General features: G+C 51.3%; 1 protein-coding gene across 1 annotated transcript; it reads right to left on the reverse strand.

Annotated features, from left to right (window-relative positions):
* Positions 1 to 12,093: 12,093 nt before the first annotated feature.
* Positions 12,094 to 17,902, reverse strand: TLX1 (T cell leukemia homeobox 1). The gene is made up of 3 exons (XM_058029521.1): positions 17,434 to 17,902; positions 15,584 to 15,785; positions 12,094 to 12,316 (listed from the first exon to the last, which is right to left on the reverse strand). The coding sequence occupies exons 1-3, from the start codon at positions 17,900 to 17,902 to the stop codon at positions 12,094 to 12,096; spliced, it is 894 nt and encodes a 297-aa protein (XP_057885504.1).
* Positions 17,903 to 19,633: the final 1,731 nt, after the last annotated feature.

A 19,633-nucleotide genomic window follows, 5' to 3' on the forward strand; every position in this document is an offset into this window, starting at 1 on the left:
ACTCAGGGAATTGACAGCCAGGATAATTTCCCAAATTAGTTACTTTATCCCTGAGTGCTGCTGTCTGCAGAATTAAGATAACTCACCACTTTGCTGAAAAGATGTGTTATAAGAGGGAAAAGAAGGAGCAGGGGACAAGGCTAGCATTCCAAGGACAGGGTCAGACCCTCTCTGCTGGGGCATTCCTCAGGTTGGAGCATGGGGAGAACCTTGGCTGTTACCACCAGATTCTCATCACCCAGTTCTCTGAAAAGCTGCAGCAGAACTGTCCTGGGAAATCTTCATGACGAGCAGCTTGCAGGCCACCATGTAATGTGGGGAGAGAGGAATTTTCTGCTGTAAACTTGGGTATTGCTCAACAGATTTGGGGTTGTTGCTGTCCCAGTGTTGCTTCCCCACCTGTATATCCCACAGCATGTCATCTCTCTTGCAAAGAGGTCTCAGATCTGCAGCCACTTATGCCTTTCAGGCAGATAACATCAGGGCCTCAGAACAAACTCCTTAATGGGAGATGAGATGGGATAGACCCAGTCTGCTAACACACTTTCCTGCAGCAACCAGTTTGCAGCTATGTGTCTCGGGGTGCCCATTGCAGTACAGATGCCTTAATGCATCCATTATACTTACATTTCCATCTCTGTACTGTTGCAGACCTGGACTACCCATGATTTCCAAAAATTCAGTTTGCTAGTCCAGTGTCAATTAATAACCCCAGCAACAGATTAATGCAAAGGAGCTGAGTCTTGTCTTCCCCTGGGAAACCCACATGTTCAGCTCCCTCATAACAACCTAAGGGCAAAGACACGGTCCTGTCAGAGCATTGGATGAGCAAGAAACAGGCCAGGAGCAGGAGAGACCATTTACAAGGAGCTGGAATTGTTTCCTCTGATTTTGTAAAGAGATGAAAGGTCAACAGAATACAATAATCCTTCTTGGTGACCAGGACATACTGCAGATGTTTGCAATCACAGCTATTACAGACACAAAGGATGTGAGAATTGATCTGATTTCTTCCTCCAGAAAAAATTTAAGGTACATGGTAAGAAAACCTACTTTCACTGAAAGCTGTTGCTTTAACCTTGAAAAGACACAAAAAATTCAATGAGTTCAGGATTTGACACAAACCAATTTGGGGTTAAAGTTGCAACTTCTAACATGCTAGAAGCCTTGTAGGGCTGGGATTTGTGGGTAGGTTGTCCATCACAGGGCCCCTTTAGCCAAATATCAATATCCCTGTAGAACATTTGCAACAAGTCAAGGAGGAGTCTGAAGCTCAAAATAAGGGTCAAACATATTGTACCTGGGAGATCCAGTAAGTCAGATGAACTGTTAGAATGATCTGCTGTGACCACAAAACATATAAATCTCTCACCCATATGAGTCACTGGAGCATTTCATATTCCTTCCATTTCTGGATGACTTCCCCACCTGGGCGGACCATGTGGTTCTGGAAGATGAGACCAGATGGCATACCAAAGCCAGTGCCCTAGCATAGATAAAGAACCCAGACTTTCTTGATTGTAGCCCTGAACATTTCCTTGCAATGTTGCTGCCTGCTTTGGTGGAGTGACTTGATCCTAGTGCAGGGGTAATGTTCCCTGGGCTTCTTTTGCAGGGACGTGAGGGGTCTCCCATGAGCTGCAGCAGCCAGCAGAGCACCAGAGAGCCCCTGGCCTTTGCACCAATATTCTGTGGAGGAGGTTGTCCTGCTGCTGCTGTGGGAGCCAGCTCAGCTCCGTGATCCCACGGCCTGGTGCAGGATGTAGCTAGACAAAGGCACCCTACAGGCAGCACCATCTCACTCATCCTCCTGCTTCTCACTCGGTAGTGTCCATCTCTTCCCTTGTATCTGCCAGAGGGGCTGATCTCCCCTGATAAAGACCATGTCTTTAGCCTGTTTTGTGCCATGAACAACCTTTAACTGATTCTCAAGAATCCCTCTCTCTTGCACTTCTTGGTGTATGTACTGGTGGCATTTTTCTCCAAGAAATGAGGCTGGCTGCTGCTGAGCTGCCACTGTTCTCCAACTGCACTGATAATTCATGTGAGACTACATTTTACCTTTACCTGAAGCAGCCAAAGACACCTATGAGGAGAAATTAGCTGTGAGGAGAAATTAGCTGCTTCAGTGGCACAGCTCAGTTGCTTAGGAGATTCCCAGTGCCTCCAGGACAAGAACTAAATGAGGCAGCTCACTCAGCAAGTGTCCTCCCCAAGGAGCATGGCTCAGTGCTCTGCTCCCCTGCAACCCCGCCAGAACTGACGACCGTGCCAAGCAGGATTCATCAGGGCTTTGTCCCACAGTGTTGATGCTTTCTCCTCATTGCAGGAAACAAGGCACTACAGCAGGTTGGCTGTGCATCCACATTCCCTCTTTCCTACCAAACTCAAACTCTTTCTGACTCTTCACAGCTTTTCTATTTTCCATTTTCATCAGCGAGCAGTCTCAGCATCACCCCAAATGTCTGGCCCAGCTATGGCTAGGGTAGGGGGTGGAAATGGAGTCTGGCTCCCTGCATGCTCACCTAGCCCCCAAACAGCCCCCAACACAGATCCCAACACAGCCCTTTTCTCCCCAGCGCTGACAGGTCTTGGTGGGACAAAGAGAGAAGGGTCACTTGTGAGGACCCATCCAGGACATTCATCACTCAAATGTTGGCCAGTGTGAAACCCTCCTTCAGATCTATCCCAGTCTGGCTGGGCTGCTGTCAGCTCTTCTCTGCCCCAGGGAAATCCCATTTGGGGCTATGAGGAGAACACAGGCTGGGAGGACAGAGGTCAGCCTGACCTTGAGGAGGGCCAAGAGAGTGGTCAAGACTGCACCAAAGAGGACAAAACCTATTGGGCAAAGAAGAGAAAGTTCACAGGGTGTAGAACATCCAGAGAATGCTTATCTCAAATTTCAACATATCTTTTTAGATCATTTTGGCCTCTGCCCTCTGGGCACAATTTCACTAGTAAATGTTCTGTGGAATAGATGCCAAGTGATGGTGAAACACAAATAATCCCTTCTCATAAAGAATTACTTTTCTGGTGAATACTGGGCTATAAATGCAGCTTTAAAAAGCAATAACTTGTTAAACTGACACACACAGACACACACAAGCAGACCCCATTAAAGTCATTTGATGCAAGCCAGGAAAAAGTGCCTCTAAATCACATAATTATTTTAAGAGACAAAGACATTTGCTCAAACTGGTTCAAATCACCTTTGGGGAGGGAGGAGAGAAGGTTTGTGTCTGCACCATTAAGTGCTTTGAGTTCCTGCAGCTCACCCCAGACTCTTGTTTTAATAGCATTAAACATATGAATATGTGATAATAAAATACAGGTGGTTTCCTTGAGCTTTATTGACTTTGTTTATCACAAAGACAAAAATCATTGCTTCATTATTTATGTGCTTGAGTGATTAACAGGTTTTTTATTTTTTCTTTTCATGAATGCAAGCAGCCTCTTGGCTGTCCTAGAGAGCTGTTGCAGCCACCTGTTTTGATCAAAGCTCATCCCTCTGCTTAAAAACCCCAGCTGCTTGTCCTCAGTATTTACTGCACTCCATGAGCCAGGGGTGTGTAGCCAGGAGAGGGATGGAGCCAGACCCCTTTCTCCTTGCCTTGCTGGAGCTCAGAGAGTCAAGGGCCTCTCATTGTGGCTGCAACCCCCCTCAGCGACCCTGCCCACATCACACTCCCCATCCTGGCATCCTGGCACCCAAACATCCTGCATCTTACCCAGCACGTGGGATATCCTATGGAAAGTCTTGTTTCCTAATTCCAGTGGGGAATACTAAATAGAGGGCAGTCCATTGCTTGAATTTCTCAGGGCTGGCTTTTTTCAAGAAAAAAGTATGCAGCTGTAGTCCTTAGGGACATGGTTTAGGGATGGACCTGGCACTGTTAGGTTAAGGATGGACTCCATGATCTGTGAGGTCTTTTCCTACCTAAATATTTCTGACCCTATGTCTGCTCCAGGGCCAGGCTGTGTCTCCAAGGGCGCGCTCGGGGCTGGGTTTGGCTGCCCTTCATCCTGGGCACCCAGTGCTCCCAGTCTGACCCATTGGCTGGAGTGCCTGGGGCTCGGCTGCCGTGCTCACCCGCACCCTGTGCCCTGGGCGGGGCCGGCGGGGACGAGCCGAGCGCTCGCCAGGCGCTCCCTGACCCCTAGATGGAGCTCGGTGCCCGCCGATCGCTCCCGGGCGGCCCCGGGGCGGGCAGGGACCTCCCCGGCAGCTCCCCCCGCACGGCACAGGGCCGAGGAGAGGGGCAGGGTGTGAACCCGGTCCTGCTTGTCTCACTCCCCATGGGTGCTGACCCCTGGCCTGAGAGGTTGTCACCAGGACGGTGTTTCACGTCGTGCTGTTCTGGCTCCCTCTGTGGGTCACCATCCAGCAGGGTCACCTGTGAAGGAGTAGTGCTATGCATTTTGGGAGAAACACCCATAGCTTTGACCCCTATGTGCATCAGAGCACTTGTGATAGGGGTTATCTTGCCCTAGACCCCATACTGTGGGGGAAAACAGACAGCCAAGTGTCCCTCTCTGTCTACTGCAAGAAGGTTTGAGATTCTCTGGCTCCCATGCGGGAAACACCCCTAGGGCTTTAAAATAATGGCAAATTAAGGGAGGTTCCTTAATTTGGAACTGAAGGGAGGGACAGGACACAAGGAAGGAAAAAAGGAGAGTGGGATGAGTTCCATGCAAGGCAGCATCTCTAGAAGTGCCAAGAAATACCTCATCCCCCCACCCCTCACATCTCCTGTGTGAGGGGATCTCCACTCTTAGCCCACCAGATCCAGTTTGGGCCAAGCCATCAGCAACAGTCAGGGTTTCATTCAGGAAGGGGAGTGAGGCTGGAGTAACCTCCTGCAATCCCAGCAGGGAAGGGAGAGAAGCCAGCTCCTGAGACACAGATGTTCAGCAACAGGACACAATTCCTCACTCCTCACTTCTTTTGACAGTGCCTGTAGCCACAAGGTCCCTTAGGAAGTCCTTTCCTCTGGATGACATTACAGGTGTGTCTCTGCCTGTCTCTGTGCTTTCCCTGCCAGGGCTGTGGTGTGTTTCCCCAGGGACTGACACACATGTGCACCCTGGGGTCCCAGCAGGGGATCTGCATCCCCTCTCCTGCCTGCTACTGGTCTGGCTTCTGCCTGTGGTGTGTGAGATGGCTCTGCTCAGATCCTCAGATCTTCAAAGGACCAAGTCTGAAGGGAGAGTGCATCATGGTGGGCACACCAAGAGATGTCTGATGCCTTGCTCCACAGAGAGAGCATACTCTGCCCTACATCCCACCTCCTGCCTCTGGATGTGGTGGTATAAGCCACAGCAAAGGCAGGTTTCAGATCTGTCATAACAACTGATAAGGTTACAACATTTGTTTTCACTCCATCCCAAAGTGAAAGCCAGACCTTTTCAAGCATTTCTGTGTGAATAGGAGTGAGTGGGAACTGCCCCTGCCACAGCTCCCTCACTTGCCCCTGCAAGTGGTAAAGTCAGGGGACAGGGAGCCTGGGACATGTCCCTCTGTGGCTGCAGGTGTCCCTCCAAGGGCAGTGGAGCACAGCCCAGCAATGCTGTAAATGCATATAAAACTTCCTGAAGCCTAATCCTGGAAGGAAATCCTCTGGATACAGCCCAGCAGTTACCACCATGCACCACAACTGTGTCACTGTGGGATGCCAGAGGACTGCCATTTCAGCAGCAACTCCATGCTGTGACATGTCCAGGCCCTGCCAGGCCCTCCAGTGCATGCCACTGGTGCAGAGCCAGGCAAGCTGGGTGTAGCCCCTATGGGAGAACAGCCCTCCTCTGCCCAAGCCAGGCTCCAGCTCCTCAGGGTGCCCCTCACTGCCCACTGTCAAACCCCCCTGCCCTGCAGACTTGGTGCCTTTTCTCTGCAGTTCTCAAAAGTGAACCCTTGTGATTCACCATGGCTCCCCAGGACCTGCTGGCCTTTATCCTCTCCTCCCCCACCTGACCTCACAGAACACCCCCACATCTGCCCCAGGCTCTCCTGTGGAAGCAGCCAGATCCAGTGGGAGAGGGAGAACACACAGAGGGCTGGCCACAACTCAGTGCACTTGATCACCTCCTCACCATGAGCCTGAGCAAGCCCCATCCCCACCTGTACCTCTTTCTTCCCCTTTGCCACCTTACATGGGGAGATCTGGGGTTAAGCGCTGCCTTTCAGCATATTTGTGTCCCACACACCCGATAGCCCAGGTTCCTCCTAACCCCCCTGAGCACTGGAATCGCAAACTAGACACATTCTACATGGATGCCTAGAGAGCAAGAGTCTGGTGAGCCCTTACATGTGCCTAAAATCTCACAACAGCAGGTGGTGAGGTTTTCTAAACTAAATGACTTTCTAAAAAGTTTCTAAATTGCTAAGCATAATGACTTTCCAAAAATTTCCTCTGGCTGAGACAGGGAAGACCCTGGGAAACAAAGCTGTTTTTCTCCATGTTTTCATCTATTCCTGTCTTAGTACCACTTCCTAACTGTAGTTTTTAAAAGTACATATTGATTGATATGTTTTAATCGCTGCTTTGTTATTTTGAGACAGTTGCAGTCTAGGAAAGACAGACAGTTAACTGCAGCGTCAGACCAGCGGATTCACATTCTTTACAGGCAGAGAGACAGTGAGTTTTCTTAAGCTTTGCTCCCTCCTGCTCGAAAACCAAAGCATGGGCTCCTCATTTCTGTTCATTTTACTTTTGTCTCAAAAGCAGAGAGGCAAAGAACAGCTGAGCTGAGGGTAAGTACTGAACTTCCAGCCCCAGGGAAGCAGAGGGCAGGGAATTCCAGCCCTCTGCAACAGGGGATTGCACATCTTCAGCACACAGAGGTTTGGTGTGTGACCAGGACTTTTAGAGCTGAAAGCTGCTCAGGCCAGCACTGTGCTTACCACAACTAGCTGCATCCAAAATAAAATAAAATAAAATCTAATTAATTTTTTTTAAAGCAAACCCGAACAAAAACAGAAGGAAGGCAAAAATTATTTTCTACTCTTGAGAAAATCAAGATTATTCTGGCAGTGTTAGAAAAAAACCCTAACATAATTCTTTGAATGCAGTTTTATGTGTGAATTGAATAAATGTATAAAATTAATTTAAAACAATCAGTTACAAAGAGTTTCTGATTAATGGAAAGGAATAGGGGGAAAGACTTCTGGTCCTAATCTTGGATAAGTGCTGACCCATCAAACAAATTTCCTACTGTAACAGAGACAATAACAATCATTTAAGGAATATCAAAATCACAATTAGCTGCGCAAACAAAAGATCTGAAGAGAAAAAAACCAATCTGCTGTGACTCCAACAAAACTTTCTTCTGCTAAGCTATAGCTTTGTGTGGGGGTTTTTTTCCCGTAATATTTTTTTTAAAAAAACTACCTTTTCCCCCCAAATTTTAGACCTTTTCATTTAGAAAATTTTCAACCAGGATAAGTTGATAACTCCAAATGGTATTTCACAAACAATTTTTAAACAAGTGGCCATCAAAGCTGACCACTGCACAAAGAAATCAGTGTCACTCAGCTAGTCTGCTTCTGGCAATGGAAAAACAAGGTTAATTCAAAAAGTTCCAGCTGTCTCAGAACCCCAGAGAGGAATGGCTTTTTACTGTAACCCAAACAGTTTTCAGCAGAGCCGTTTTGAGTTTTGTTGGTGAATTGGTTGGGGTTTTTTGCCCCATGTAGCCCCGAGTGCTGTAAGCCAGCCTTGGCGGCGAGGAGGGGCTGCCTCTGCGGGGATGGGCTCCTGCTGCCGCCGTGCTGAGGCAGCAGCACCGGGTATAAGCTTCTTTTTGGTGTGTTGGTTAATCAGGAGCACACTCAAAAACACCACTCAACAGTCAGTGAGATAATGAAAATGATCCTGCATGCGGGTGTTTGTGGGGTCAGTGCCTCCTTTCATTATCAGTTATACAAACTATATTAGAGGACATGTACACTCGCCTCAGTCTTTCTCCAGCAAATACACGTGGCTCCCACTGATGCTGCTGCTGCAGCAGAAATAACTTAGAAGATTTAACAAATGCCCCGTAGATGGGGTAATGCAGCCCAAGAAAAGCTGCATGTGGTACTCAGGTAGGAGCTGGGTGTGCATGTACTGCAGGGATCAAATGGTCTGGCCTGTGCTGACCACAACTGCAGGCTCTGCTCAGGGTGGAAGGCTCCAGCAAACACCCTTCAGCCTTTTTCTGGGCCATCCCCCAGCAGAGATAAGCCAACTGATCCTTGTTTGGATGACTCATGTGCTCAGCTAATTGACTAAATGGGGGCCAGACCTCTGGTTCCCTCTTGCCTTCATAGTTTGATGAGCTGGGACCAAACGCAGACAACCACAACCGATCCCACAGGGCTTCGTCTCCTCCAGCTCCACACAGATGTTTAATACTCCAGTTCCTCATGCAAAGATGGTATTTCCCCCCTCCAGATTTCACCTTCAAAAGCTCAGCACATCCAACCCAAATGAATGATAGCTGTGGATCCCTGGCAGCACTGTGGGTGAGAGAGATGAGCACAACCACAGCACCGTCCCCTGTGACTCCCTGTGCCTTCAGCTCCAGGCAGGACGCAGACCAAAGTCACTCTGCCTTGGTCTGCATTTCCTAGATACAGGCAAACATAGAAAAACATTTCTCCCTGACTCCCATTTCATGTTTGGGACTTGCTTTATTTTGAGAGCGAAGGAAGGGGGAAATGACTTTCAAGGCATCTTAATGCAATTTCATTCCTGCTCCCAAATAAGTATAATACAAAAAATTAAATCAGCCTTCAATGTGATATGGATGGCCCCAGGATAAAGCTGAGGTGATGTCAGTCTACAAAACATAACATTACGTGTCATTACTTCATGTCATTACTTATTGATTTAATTCCATCATATTTCAGACAACTTTTATTGTCTAGGTACAAATCATCATATTAATAACTGGAAGCACATATGCAGATATCAAAACACCTTCTGCCACTAAACCAATTTTTAAAATGAGTCCAAAAGAAATATTTTAAGAGAAAACTCCTCCAGAATCAATTTTCCAGGGAAAAGAAAGGCCAGGCAATGGTTTTTCTGATTCCAATGTAACATATATTCTCATTTCATATTGAGATTCCTTTTTTACTTTTGGTTTGTTGGGTGTTTTTTACAGGAAAGATTGTTCAGAAAAGGGGGAAGTTGCCAGTTTTGAAAACAAGGTATAGCTAAATATTCTATCTAAACATATTCCCTCAAATGTGCATTATCATCTCTTCAACTTCACTGGGGAATATTTTAGATTATTAAGTGAATAAAGTGAATATTATAAAATGGTTGTCTTAGAATTAAAGTTCATAATATTTATGTGTCATAATAAGAAAATAGAAAACAGTTTAAATATCAACAGTGAGGATTATTACTATTACTATTACTATTACTATTACTATTACTATTACTATATTTTGTGGTTTATTTTTCCTATGCAGAAACCTTGAAAAGAAAAGTACACACTGCAACAAACTGTGAACCATTAAAGGTTTCTACACAGCAATGCCTTCTGAAGGAGTTTAACTTTGTAGACAAAGTTGTGTAAATGTTAAATAATAAGCTCATTCAGAATAAAAAAATCTGACTGTAGTATGAAACAGAATTGAAACAAAAGACTTGCCTGAAATTTACATTAGAAAAATATGTATTATTTTATTTTAGCATTCTTCTGGCCGTGATAATCTTTTAAAGATATTTCCAAAAATGCATGTTCTCCAGGTTCCATATTTTCCCATTTTTTTTCCTTCTTTCCTTTTTCTGGCTTATTTTCTCTCCATTGTTGCAGATGTTTCTCTGTGTTCTCATGCACATTGGACTGCAGAATGGGAAAATCCTGCAGCATCACAAATTCTCAGCCCAGTCCTAGAGTAGCAGATTTTGGATGCAGCAGGCTATTCATATTCTCCCTTAACAAACTCCCCAGCAACGCTGCACCCAGAGGAGCCAGCCTCGAGGAGCACTGTCCCCCACCAGCTATCAGAGCTTGGGGTGTGTGGTTGCAGGTGTCCCACAAGCAGCCTGGACCCCAGGACCATGTCAGGGGGTCCTGCCGCTGCTCGTGGCTGCCTGCCCTTTTCAGCCGTATCCTCCAACATCCTTTGCTCAGTAACTCCCCGTGCTGGAAGGAAGCAGCAGGCTGAAGCCAGCCACGGGGCTGGGAGTCTCCCCCAAGGAAGCTGATGAGAGTTTTCCCACCCGTTTGATTTTCCTCTGAGAAGGGCTTGCCAGGCTGGGGACAATGTCCTGCAGCAAGGCTGAGTACAAATGGAAAACAGTGTCCCCACAATAATCCCCTGTAAGATTGTCTCTAAAATGTACTCTTGCACATTTCTTTCTATTCAAATTCCCCTTTTTGTATTCAGTTTCAGACACAGATATCTGTAGATCTGCCTCAGCCCAGGTGAGACCTCATTCCAAGGTCTTATTCTATAAATTATTTCACATGAGTTTAAGGCTAAGCCCCTGCACAGTCCCTGCCACCCCCAGCAAGCCCCCCAGAAAGGCTTCGATTTAAGCAAGCGCTAAATGCACTGCTGGGTTGAAGCCTGGAAATGTTTATAGGACCAGGGATTAAAACACAGCATATTACATCTGGAGCTTCTAAAGCCAAGTGGACCTGAGCAAAGTCAAATGGAAATGCTAACTCTATTTTTATTTAAAAAAAAAAAATAGCACAGGCTTCAGCAGTAGTTCTGATATGCTGTCTCCTCTTGGGGAACTAATAGACAGGGAACAGCAAGGCTTTGAATGATTTATTCAGTACCCTGGAGATTTTTTATTTTCTTTTTCATTTCCACATAAATTACACAAGCACTTTATAAAATGAATACACATAAAACACCTTGTAAGTGCATAACTTAAAAAAAAAAAAACAAAACAACAAAAGAAAGCAAACAAACGAATGCCTTTAAAAATCTCACTGAAAATAGGTTTTCTGGTTGCTTGTTTGTACTAACTGCTTAAATTGGCAGTGCTGTTTTAGATTATAAGTAACTGAAAAATATATATTGTTTATATATATATATAGCTATATATTCCTGGCATTTGCTAGAAGTGCTTTGTTTAATTTTGTCTCATTCTCTTGGTACAATTAAAAGAATAACTAAGTTAAACAGCTGAGAGTGAAATCAATTTTTTGTTGTCAGGAACTGCCTTTCTAACTGGAAAATGATAAAATAAAACATTGGACAACATTTTGCAAATTATATGGAAATATTCCATGGAAAGAAACTGCATTACCCCCACAAACTGCCACCCAGATCTTCTCGTTATTAAAATACTCGCTGATGGGCACAGAGTCCGTGGCAGCCAGGGACTGTTTGGGCTCTTCATACAATTGAGATATCATATTTACCGTCCTCAGGAGTCTGTCAGATCCTTCTCTTGTTCCCCCCTCGCAAGAAAAAATTAATGAAAAAGGGGAGGAGAGACAGCGAGGTGAGATCTGAAGGGTTCCCATCTGGCACAAGCAGAAATTGCTGCTGTTTTCTCCATTTGTTGCATCCCCGAATGTCTCTGGTGCGGACAACTCAAGAAGGCTCACAGTAGAGACAGTGCTTCCCAGAGAGCCTTCTCTTTCTCTTTCAAGCCAACAGTTCAAAGCATATATCTATATATATCTCTATATAGATATACATATATATATGGTTATACATAGACTCTGCACTGCCGCCAGTAGAATCCTAAGGAAGTTTTCCTCTCCCCCAGCTGGATGATCACCAGCGGCTGTGTCTGTCAGGGCTGGGCTTTTGTCTGACAGCACGTCAGCAAGTTCAGGGTCGACACTGGAGACTTTCAGGAGAACAAAAGGGTTGGGGGGAGGTGAGACAGCATTGCTGCTCCAGCAACTCCATGGCTAGGGAGAGTTTTTGGGGTGTCTTCCCTTCTTTTTGTTCCTTGTGGAGGGCTTCCCCAGCTGGATACATAGGATGCTTGTGGCCAGAGGATTAGGGGGTTTCAGCCCTCCTTGGGGAGAAACAGAGTTGCTACATGTCCCAGCAAGGATGCCTCGTGTCCCCCTGGGGACAGCCCCGCCAGTCCAAGGTGTAGGTGCCACCAGTGGGTGCCAGACTTATTCACAAGCAGAGGCGACAGTAGTGACACTGGTGATCTTGGTGGAGTCATCAGACCAAGGCTGGAGATTCTGAAGGGCGAAGAGAGAGGAGTTGTGGACACAGATGGGGTCGGCTTGGATGGGCTGGTTGATGGTTTTTTGGAAGGCTTCCTGCTGCAGCTGCATGAGGATGCGGTTTGCTTGCTGCCGCTCAGCCTCCCGCTCCTCTGCTGTCTGCCTCCTAGGAGAGAGGGAGCCATTAGGGGGGCCTGGGGGAGCAAGGGAAGGGTGTCCCCAGAGAGATTAACTTGTGCTGGGCGCTCATGATGTGGGAGGGCAGGGGTAGGAAAAGACGGTGTCTTGCCATGGCATGGTCCCACATCCCCTATACAAATGGCCAGTAAATCCCAGTAAATCCCATAGACTGGGTCTGTCTGTTTTACTGGCCTCTGCAAAAACAGTGCTCCGATCAAGGAGAGTTGGGAACAGCCCACAGCTCTGGATTACTTTCTGCCCACAGGAAAATAAAACAAGCAGGGACAAAACACCCAAAGTGTCGCAGAACAGCATTGCAAAAGTTGTGATCCCCTGAAACCATGCCGTGGTCTAACAGCAAGAGCCGAGCATGCAAAGCCCCAGGAAGAAGCATGAAGCAGGGTGGGGTGAGGCAGTGACTGGCAGTGCCACACAGCTGGGAGATGGGTAATGTTACTCTGGACATCCCATTTCAGCATCCAGGTTTGCCGCCTTGTCTGCCATGCTGTGGTGACCAGCTGTTGAGAGCTTGGATAAAGGCAAAAACATTTCCATAGCAGGCAGCAAAATTTCAGCTAAACACTAGAAACACATTTTTTAGCAGTAACAAAAATCAAAGCACAGAATATACTGTCTGGAAAGGGTGAATGACAGTGCTTTTCAGAACAGTTTGGACATGTGTCTGCCTGGTATGACATCAGCAGAGGTGATCCCCAAGGAGTGGGTGCTAGGGGGTCAGAGGAGGCTCTTTCCAGTGTTGGTTGGGCCCTGGCTCTGGGCTGGCCAGGAGCAGAGAATGGGATAGGTAGAAATAGCCTGAATCCTCTTGTATCCAAAATGGAAATGCCAGTCCTGCTTGCTTGGATGGCAGATCAGTCTAAAGTCTGCAGCTTGCACTCACCCCTACTTCAGCTGGCACCTCTATTGATGCTGCTGGGAAAACCTGGGAGCAACTCACAGTGCTGGTCCTAGGATGACTTCCAAAGCATCCCCTCCCTCCCTCACATCCCCAGGCTCAGCTGACATCCTCAGCAGCTTCAGTGGACCAGTGACACAGGAAATGGCAGCTTTTTAATTTAGCAGCTCGGGGGGGATGTGAGATGTCTCATCCCCTTTGGCCATGGGAATTGGAAGTGGCAGCTCTGATCTCCACAGTGGTATCTCAGAGCACAGGGCAGGGGTCCCTGGCTCCCAGTGGGGAAGCAGGCTGGCACCTGGATGCCAGCAATGGGCCTCTGGGCACCCAAGCCTCCAGACACGTGGCCAGGGTTCCCTCCTGGGAGCAGGTAGTTCAGGGCTCAGCCCCTGTTCTAATCACTGTGTCAACATCTCACATCAGACATCCCGGGAAGAGCAGGCTCAGAGCTGCACCTGCCTGGGGAGCAGCTCAGTCTCTGCCTCAATGAATATTTAATGACTCCCTGAACAACGAGGAGATGCTCCAGGAGGAGGGAGGGAGCCCCAAATCCAGGGTGATCAGGAGTACCATGGCTGTGAGCACCTTGCTCCCAAGTGTTTCCCTGTTGCAAGCAGCTGGTCTAGTCATGGATTCACATGAGAATGGGATTTCCAGGTTCATACCTGCCTGGAAAGAGCTGTGTCTAAAGCAAGAACCCAAATCTGAGGAGGGGATCACACAGCCACCTCCCTGCAACGGAGACAACCAGGCAAGGGGCAGGGCAAGACTCTTCCCCCCAATCTGCATTCAAGCAGTTTAACTGCTCAGAGAGCTTATAGCAACTCTATTTTCTTGGACACTTGAACTGCCTCATTCAGGCTGAGCCTGCAGCAGCTCCTTCCAGCTCCCAGTGTCCCAGGAACCACTCAGAGACCCCTGCCCAGTGCAGGGCCCTGAGGCATGAAGCTGGGTGTGCTATCAGCCAGGGGCACCCACATCTCCATCTCAGCAGGCACAGATGCATACTAGAAGAACTTACATGCCTGTGTCCCTCTGGCTGAGGCCAGAGATTCTCCCATGTCTAATATTACAGCTGAGCTCTGGCTGCAGCCTGTCCCTTAGGCAGAAGCAGGATTTTGTTTCTCTTTACCCAGCTATTTTTTGTAAAACACGTGAATAGGTTTGTATCCTCTGCACCTCTGCCAAAAGAGGCTGAATTTAGCAAACAGACGTAAAGAGTATTGACAGATGGATTTGCCTCACTTCCTTAGGAAACCTGGTTAGAAGACACAGCTGACCCCATTTTGCAGGCCACAGCAGGACTGTTCCTCCTCCAGGATTCTTTTTCTGGCCAACAGAGATCACTCCAGCTAGAGACTTCTTAACAGTTGGGGAATTGCACTACCATAGGTTCTCTAGGGAAGAACTAGAAGAAGAACACTGGGGTTGAGGATTCTCACCCCCTCTTGGTTTCAAATTCCTTGACCCCCATTTCTTACCCAACCTCAGCATACTCAGGCAATCACCGTCCTGTTAACCTTTGAGAAGACTCTGGGGAAGTCCTTTCCCCACATTGTGAAGAAGCTGCCTGCCTCCAGCACCCAGCAGCCAGCCCATGGCAGGAGGTGTACTCAGGAATTGGGTGTCTCCCTCGGGAATATCCCGGGAACGTGCAGCTTGGGAGGGGCAGGGTCACTGCGACGGAGCCCTGGAGGCTCCGTGTGAGCCCAGCCTTCTCTTCCTCTCCGGCTTTACCGGCACGCCCGGCAGCAGAACAAAAAGAAAGCGTTTGGGCAAGGAGGCGCCGCGAACCCCGCGGGGACGAAAATCTCCGCGCTGTGCAAAGCGCGGTACCCGGACAGCCCCGGGCCGGGGGCTGCCACTCGCCGCTGCCGCGGACAGAGGCGGGGGAGCCCCTGCACCCTCTGGTGCCCCTGACTGCACCCACTGCACACGTGTGTGCTCACACACGCTCATCCCCGTGGCATACCCGCACGCGTTTTTGCACGCAGACCCGGTGTGCCCACACGGCCCGCAGCACCTCGCACTCGCCGGGCTGTGCTGTGCACTCACACCCCTGTGCACGCTCACACACACACACACACACACACACCTCGCACTGACCGTGCAGTTACACTCGCTTGCACACACGCCCGCAGGTGTGCACACACCACACGCACACACACACACCGCTGTGCATGCACACGCACGTGTACACACACAGTCACATTCACACACACACACGGGGCTTGCACGCCTCTGCGCTGCCATCAGGGCTCCCGGCAGAGCTGCTGGCAGCAAGGTCTGTGCCCCCGGACTGCCCCACCCCGGTCCACCGAGACCCCGGTCCCTCACCTCCACTTGGTGCGCCGGTTTTGGAACCAGGTCTTCACCTGGGCGTCCGTCATCTTGAGGGCCTTGGCCAGGGCAGCGCGCTCGGCCGAGGCCAGGTATTTCTGCCGGTGGAAGCGCTTCTCCAGCTCGCAAATCTGCAGCCGGGTGAAGGAGGTGCGCGGCTTCTTCTTCTTGGGGGGCGTGCGGTTCTGGTAGGGGTGACCTATACGGCGTGTTACAGTGAAGGGTGAGAGGGCCACTGGGGGGGACACGGGAGGAGGGGGGATGAGAGGCAAAGAAGCAAGCAGCGACACATCAGCAGAGGGGCTCCGGCTCCCGGCCGCTGGGCTGGGGACCCCCCCCCACCGCTCCGAAGCCGCGGCTTCCCCGCCTGCACCCGCGCACGAGCTGCAGGAACTCGGCGGCGGCGGCGGCCCCGCGGACCGGGAAGGCCCGGCCGCCTTTCCTGGGCGCTGCGGGCGCCCGCCGGGCACCGCTCGGCTCCGGCGGAGGGGAAGGTGGCCGCTTGCCCGGCCAAGCGCCCGCCGGGGAACGGGGGCTCAGCAGCGGCAGCCGGTCCTGGCGCCGGGCCGGGCTCCGCGCCCCGTGCCAAGCGGGTTCGGGATAATTTCGTTCAGGCGCGGCGGTAACCCCATCGTCCCCGGCCCCAGTGCCTCGTACAGAAAAGTACAGTCCCGGACTGGAAACTGGAGTTGAAATTTGTTGTTCTGTTTGTTTGTTCCTTTTTTTGTTTTGTTTTAAATATATATGGTTTTGTTTGGATTTGTTGATTTGATTTTTTTTTTCCCAACCCCACCAAAAAAAAAAAAAAAAAAAAAAAGAAATTAGTGAAAAGTGACATTGTGTCTAAGCCAGGAACAAATTGAGTGAAATTCAGTCAGGTGCTTGCCAAGGCAACAGGGCGTTCGTCCACCCGCGGCCGTGCCCGAGCCCAGCGCCATCGGGTCGAAATTAAACGGGAACTTTCAAAAATCAGGCCTCGGTTTCCGCCCTCGGGAAGCCGCGCTGATTTTTCCCCGTTGTAATTTCGTTCCTTTTGTTCGTTTGTTTGCGTCTTTTTTATTTATTTCTTTTCGTTCGAGTTTTTGCTTTGTTAGTGCCGAAAGACGAGCCCAGCTCCACCTGGAAACCGTGGCGAGGCCGAGAAGAGGCTCTAGCCCGAGCCCCGCTCTGCTCGGGCCTGCAAAAGGTCCCTTTTGGTGGGGAAAAAGGCTGAGCCGAAACCCGCAACCGGGGAAAGCCAGCCCGGTTAAGGAAGGCAACGGGACGGCCTTCCCGGGCAGGCCAGGGCCGGGGCCGCGGGTCTGCCTTCCCGCCGGCCGGGCCGTGCTTCCCAAACAACTCTCGGTTTTGAAGGAAAGTTTCGCCGGGTCTGGCTCGGGCGGCAGGGATTGGGCAGCCGTGCCCGGGACTCGCGGGAGGTCGTGTACGGAGTTTACCATCCCTTTTCCTCCTTGCCCGCCTTTACCGACCCGTATCGCGGGAAAAAAAAAATGTAAAATCCTACACCAAACTAATAAATAAATAAATTAAAAGGAACTAAAACAACAACAACATAAAACCCCACATATACAAACAATCAGACCAACCAAAATATCAAAACAAACAAACAAAAGGAAACACAACTCATTTAGAGGGGACTGGATACGCCTCATTTCCCACCCCGTCTTGCTTTTGGCCTCCTTCGGGACCAGCTTCCCAGGACCATCCCGGCTGCTTTCTCCACCCGGCCGGAGAGATCCCCGGCTGGATCCGTGTGGGCACCGGTTGTCGCGCCGAGGCCGGGCGGCGGGGGCGAAGCGGGGCGGCGGGAGCAGAGAGAGAAAGGGGGTCCCGGTGGCGCAACTCACCTGTGAACCTGTCTTTTGTGTACCGCCTGTTGCTCTCCATCCAGGGGAAGGTGAGCCCCGTGAGGCTGTTCATGCCGTTCACCGCCGGCACGGCGGCGGAGAGGGGCTGGTGGACTCCGCCGGCCACGGGGCGATGGGCCGGGACGCGGATCACGCCGCCGGCCGAGCTCAAGGTGTTGCCGTTCATGCTCACCGCCATGTTCACGTTGTAGGAGCCGGGCAGGCCGCCCATGCTGCAGGAGGTGCCGGTGTAGGCGCCGGCCGCGCCGCCGCTCGCCCCGTAGCCACCCGTGACCGTGTTATAGGCGCTGCCCACGATGCAGCCCAGCCCGTAGTCCGCCGAGTCCTGCAGCCGCGGGTGCGACACCATGCAGCTGCCCGGCTCCGACGTGTTGAGGATCTGGTCGATGCCGAAGCTGATGGGCTCGGCTTGCCCTTGGTGCAGGTGGTGAGCCCCGAGGTGCTCCATGCCGCCGCTCGGGCACCGGGGCCGGACCTCCGCCCCGGGCAGGGCAGCGCAGCCCCGCACCGCCCCGAAACCGGCAACGGGGCCGCACAGAGCCCAGGAACGCCGGCTACGCGCTCAGTCCCATAGCACGACGGCAGAGCACCCCAAGAAACGCCAGCAGAGCCACGCAAGGCCGGGACACGGCAGCCACACGCTCAGCACGAAGACACAGCAGCACAGCCATGCGCAGCCCAGGTACAAGAGTGAAACAGCCCCGCAGCCCGGGACGCCACAGCCGTGCCCAGCGCGGCTCAGGACACAGACACTGGAGACACAACCGCGCCACGCACACCCGACAGCTTCCAGGAGCGGAGACCGACACCCCAGCCACGCACACCGGCCCCGCTCCGACGAGACCCAGCACCCCCAGGTACCAAGACACGCCAGGAGCCTCTCACCCAGGACAGACAGACGTACGCACGGACACACACACACACAGGGGTGCCCCGGGGACCCCTTGCCGCGGCGGGCGGTGGGGAGCCGGGAGCCCCGCGGAGCGGAGCGCGGCGGATTGTGAGTGCGATCGCCCGCCGCCCCGCTTGCCCATCAATCACCCTACCCAGGGCCTACTGCTGCAGGCCCTCACTCTCCATTGGTTGGATGCTGAGAGCAGCCCAGTGAATGACAGCAGAGAAGAGCACACAAGAGGAGTTTCTTCTTCCCCAGCCCCCTCTTGCACACCCCCTCTCAAAATAAAAAAATTAAAAAAAAAAATAAAAAAAAAAAAAGGAAAAAAAAATCACCGCCCTTCTCGGCCTTATAAAGTGAGCGCTGGGTGAGTGCAAGGCACTGGGGGTTGAAACAGTGGCTGATACCGGACGGCAGAGCGGGGTCGTTTGGTCCCGGAGTTTGTGGCTGCGGACTGCTGGGAAGGGGGATCTTGGCTGCCAGGCCCCGCAGGAGAATCAAGCCCAGGCTGCGATCCCCAAGGGCTGCCGCTGATCCCGAGCGAGGGCTGAAGCCGGAGGATCCCCTTCTGGTGGGGTCCCAGACCGGCCGTGCCCCTTTGTTCCGGAAGGGTGCTCTGAATTTCAAAAGTCAGCGCCTTCCAAAAAGCCGCGGAGGAGGCGGCTCTCCCACCACCAGACCCCAGAGCAGGGAAGGGGGGACGTTGAGAAGGGCACCCACAAGTGCCCGGACCCATGGAAGGGGTGGGATGGGAGGAGACGAGGGGCTCCTGGAGCGCACTTTCCCCGGGGAGCCGGGGCGGGGCTCATGTCCCTGATGAGGACGATGGCAGGCCCCAGCTGCGCCCCGCGGGGCAGCGGACCCCGCTGACAGGGCACCCACGGCCTGCTGTCCCTACCGCCTGCTGCCGCCGTCCCCTCCCGCTCCTGCCCGCGGGGAGATGAGTGCTCCCGTTAAAAAAAAAAATACAAAATTATTTTTAAAGTTTAAAACAACGTGAAAATGAAAGCGGCTATTGCAATTTCTATAAAACTTGCTGCGGCCCTGGCCCGTCGGTGGCTGCTCTGCACAGCCGGGCCGGGGGCAGCGCCGCCGATGGGACCGGGCACTGCCGTTCCCTTGGATCCGGCCTCCCGCTGCTGCCGACGGCGCTGCCCGGTGCGACCCAGCGCTCCCGGCCGCGGCAGCAGGGATCTGCCAGGGAGTTTGTGCTCTGCCCGCCTCATCCTCCCCGCTACGGGCTGGGACCGGCCCTCCAGGCCTGCTCCTCCCTGGCTGGGGCCA

This window comes from Melospiza georgiana, chromosome 8 (assembly GCF_028018845.1).
Source record: "Melospiza georgiana isolate bMelGeo1 chromosome 8, bMelGeo1.pri, whole genome shotgun sequence".
NCBI classification, from domain to species: domain Eukaryota; kingdom Metazoa; phylum Chordata; class Aves; order Passeriformes; family Passerellidae; genus Melospiza; species Melospiza georgiana.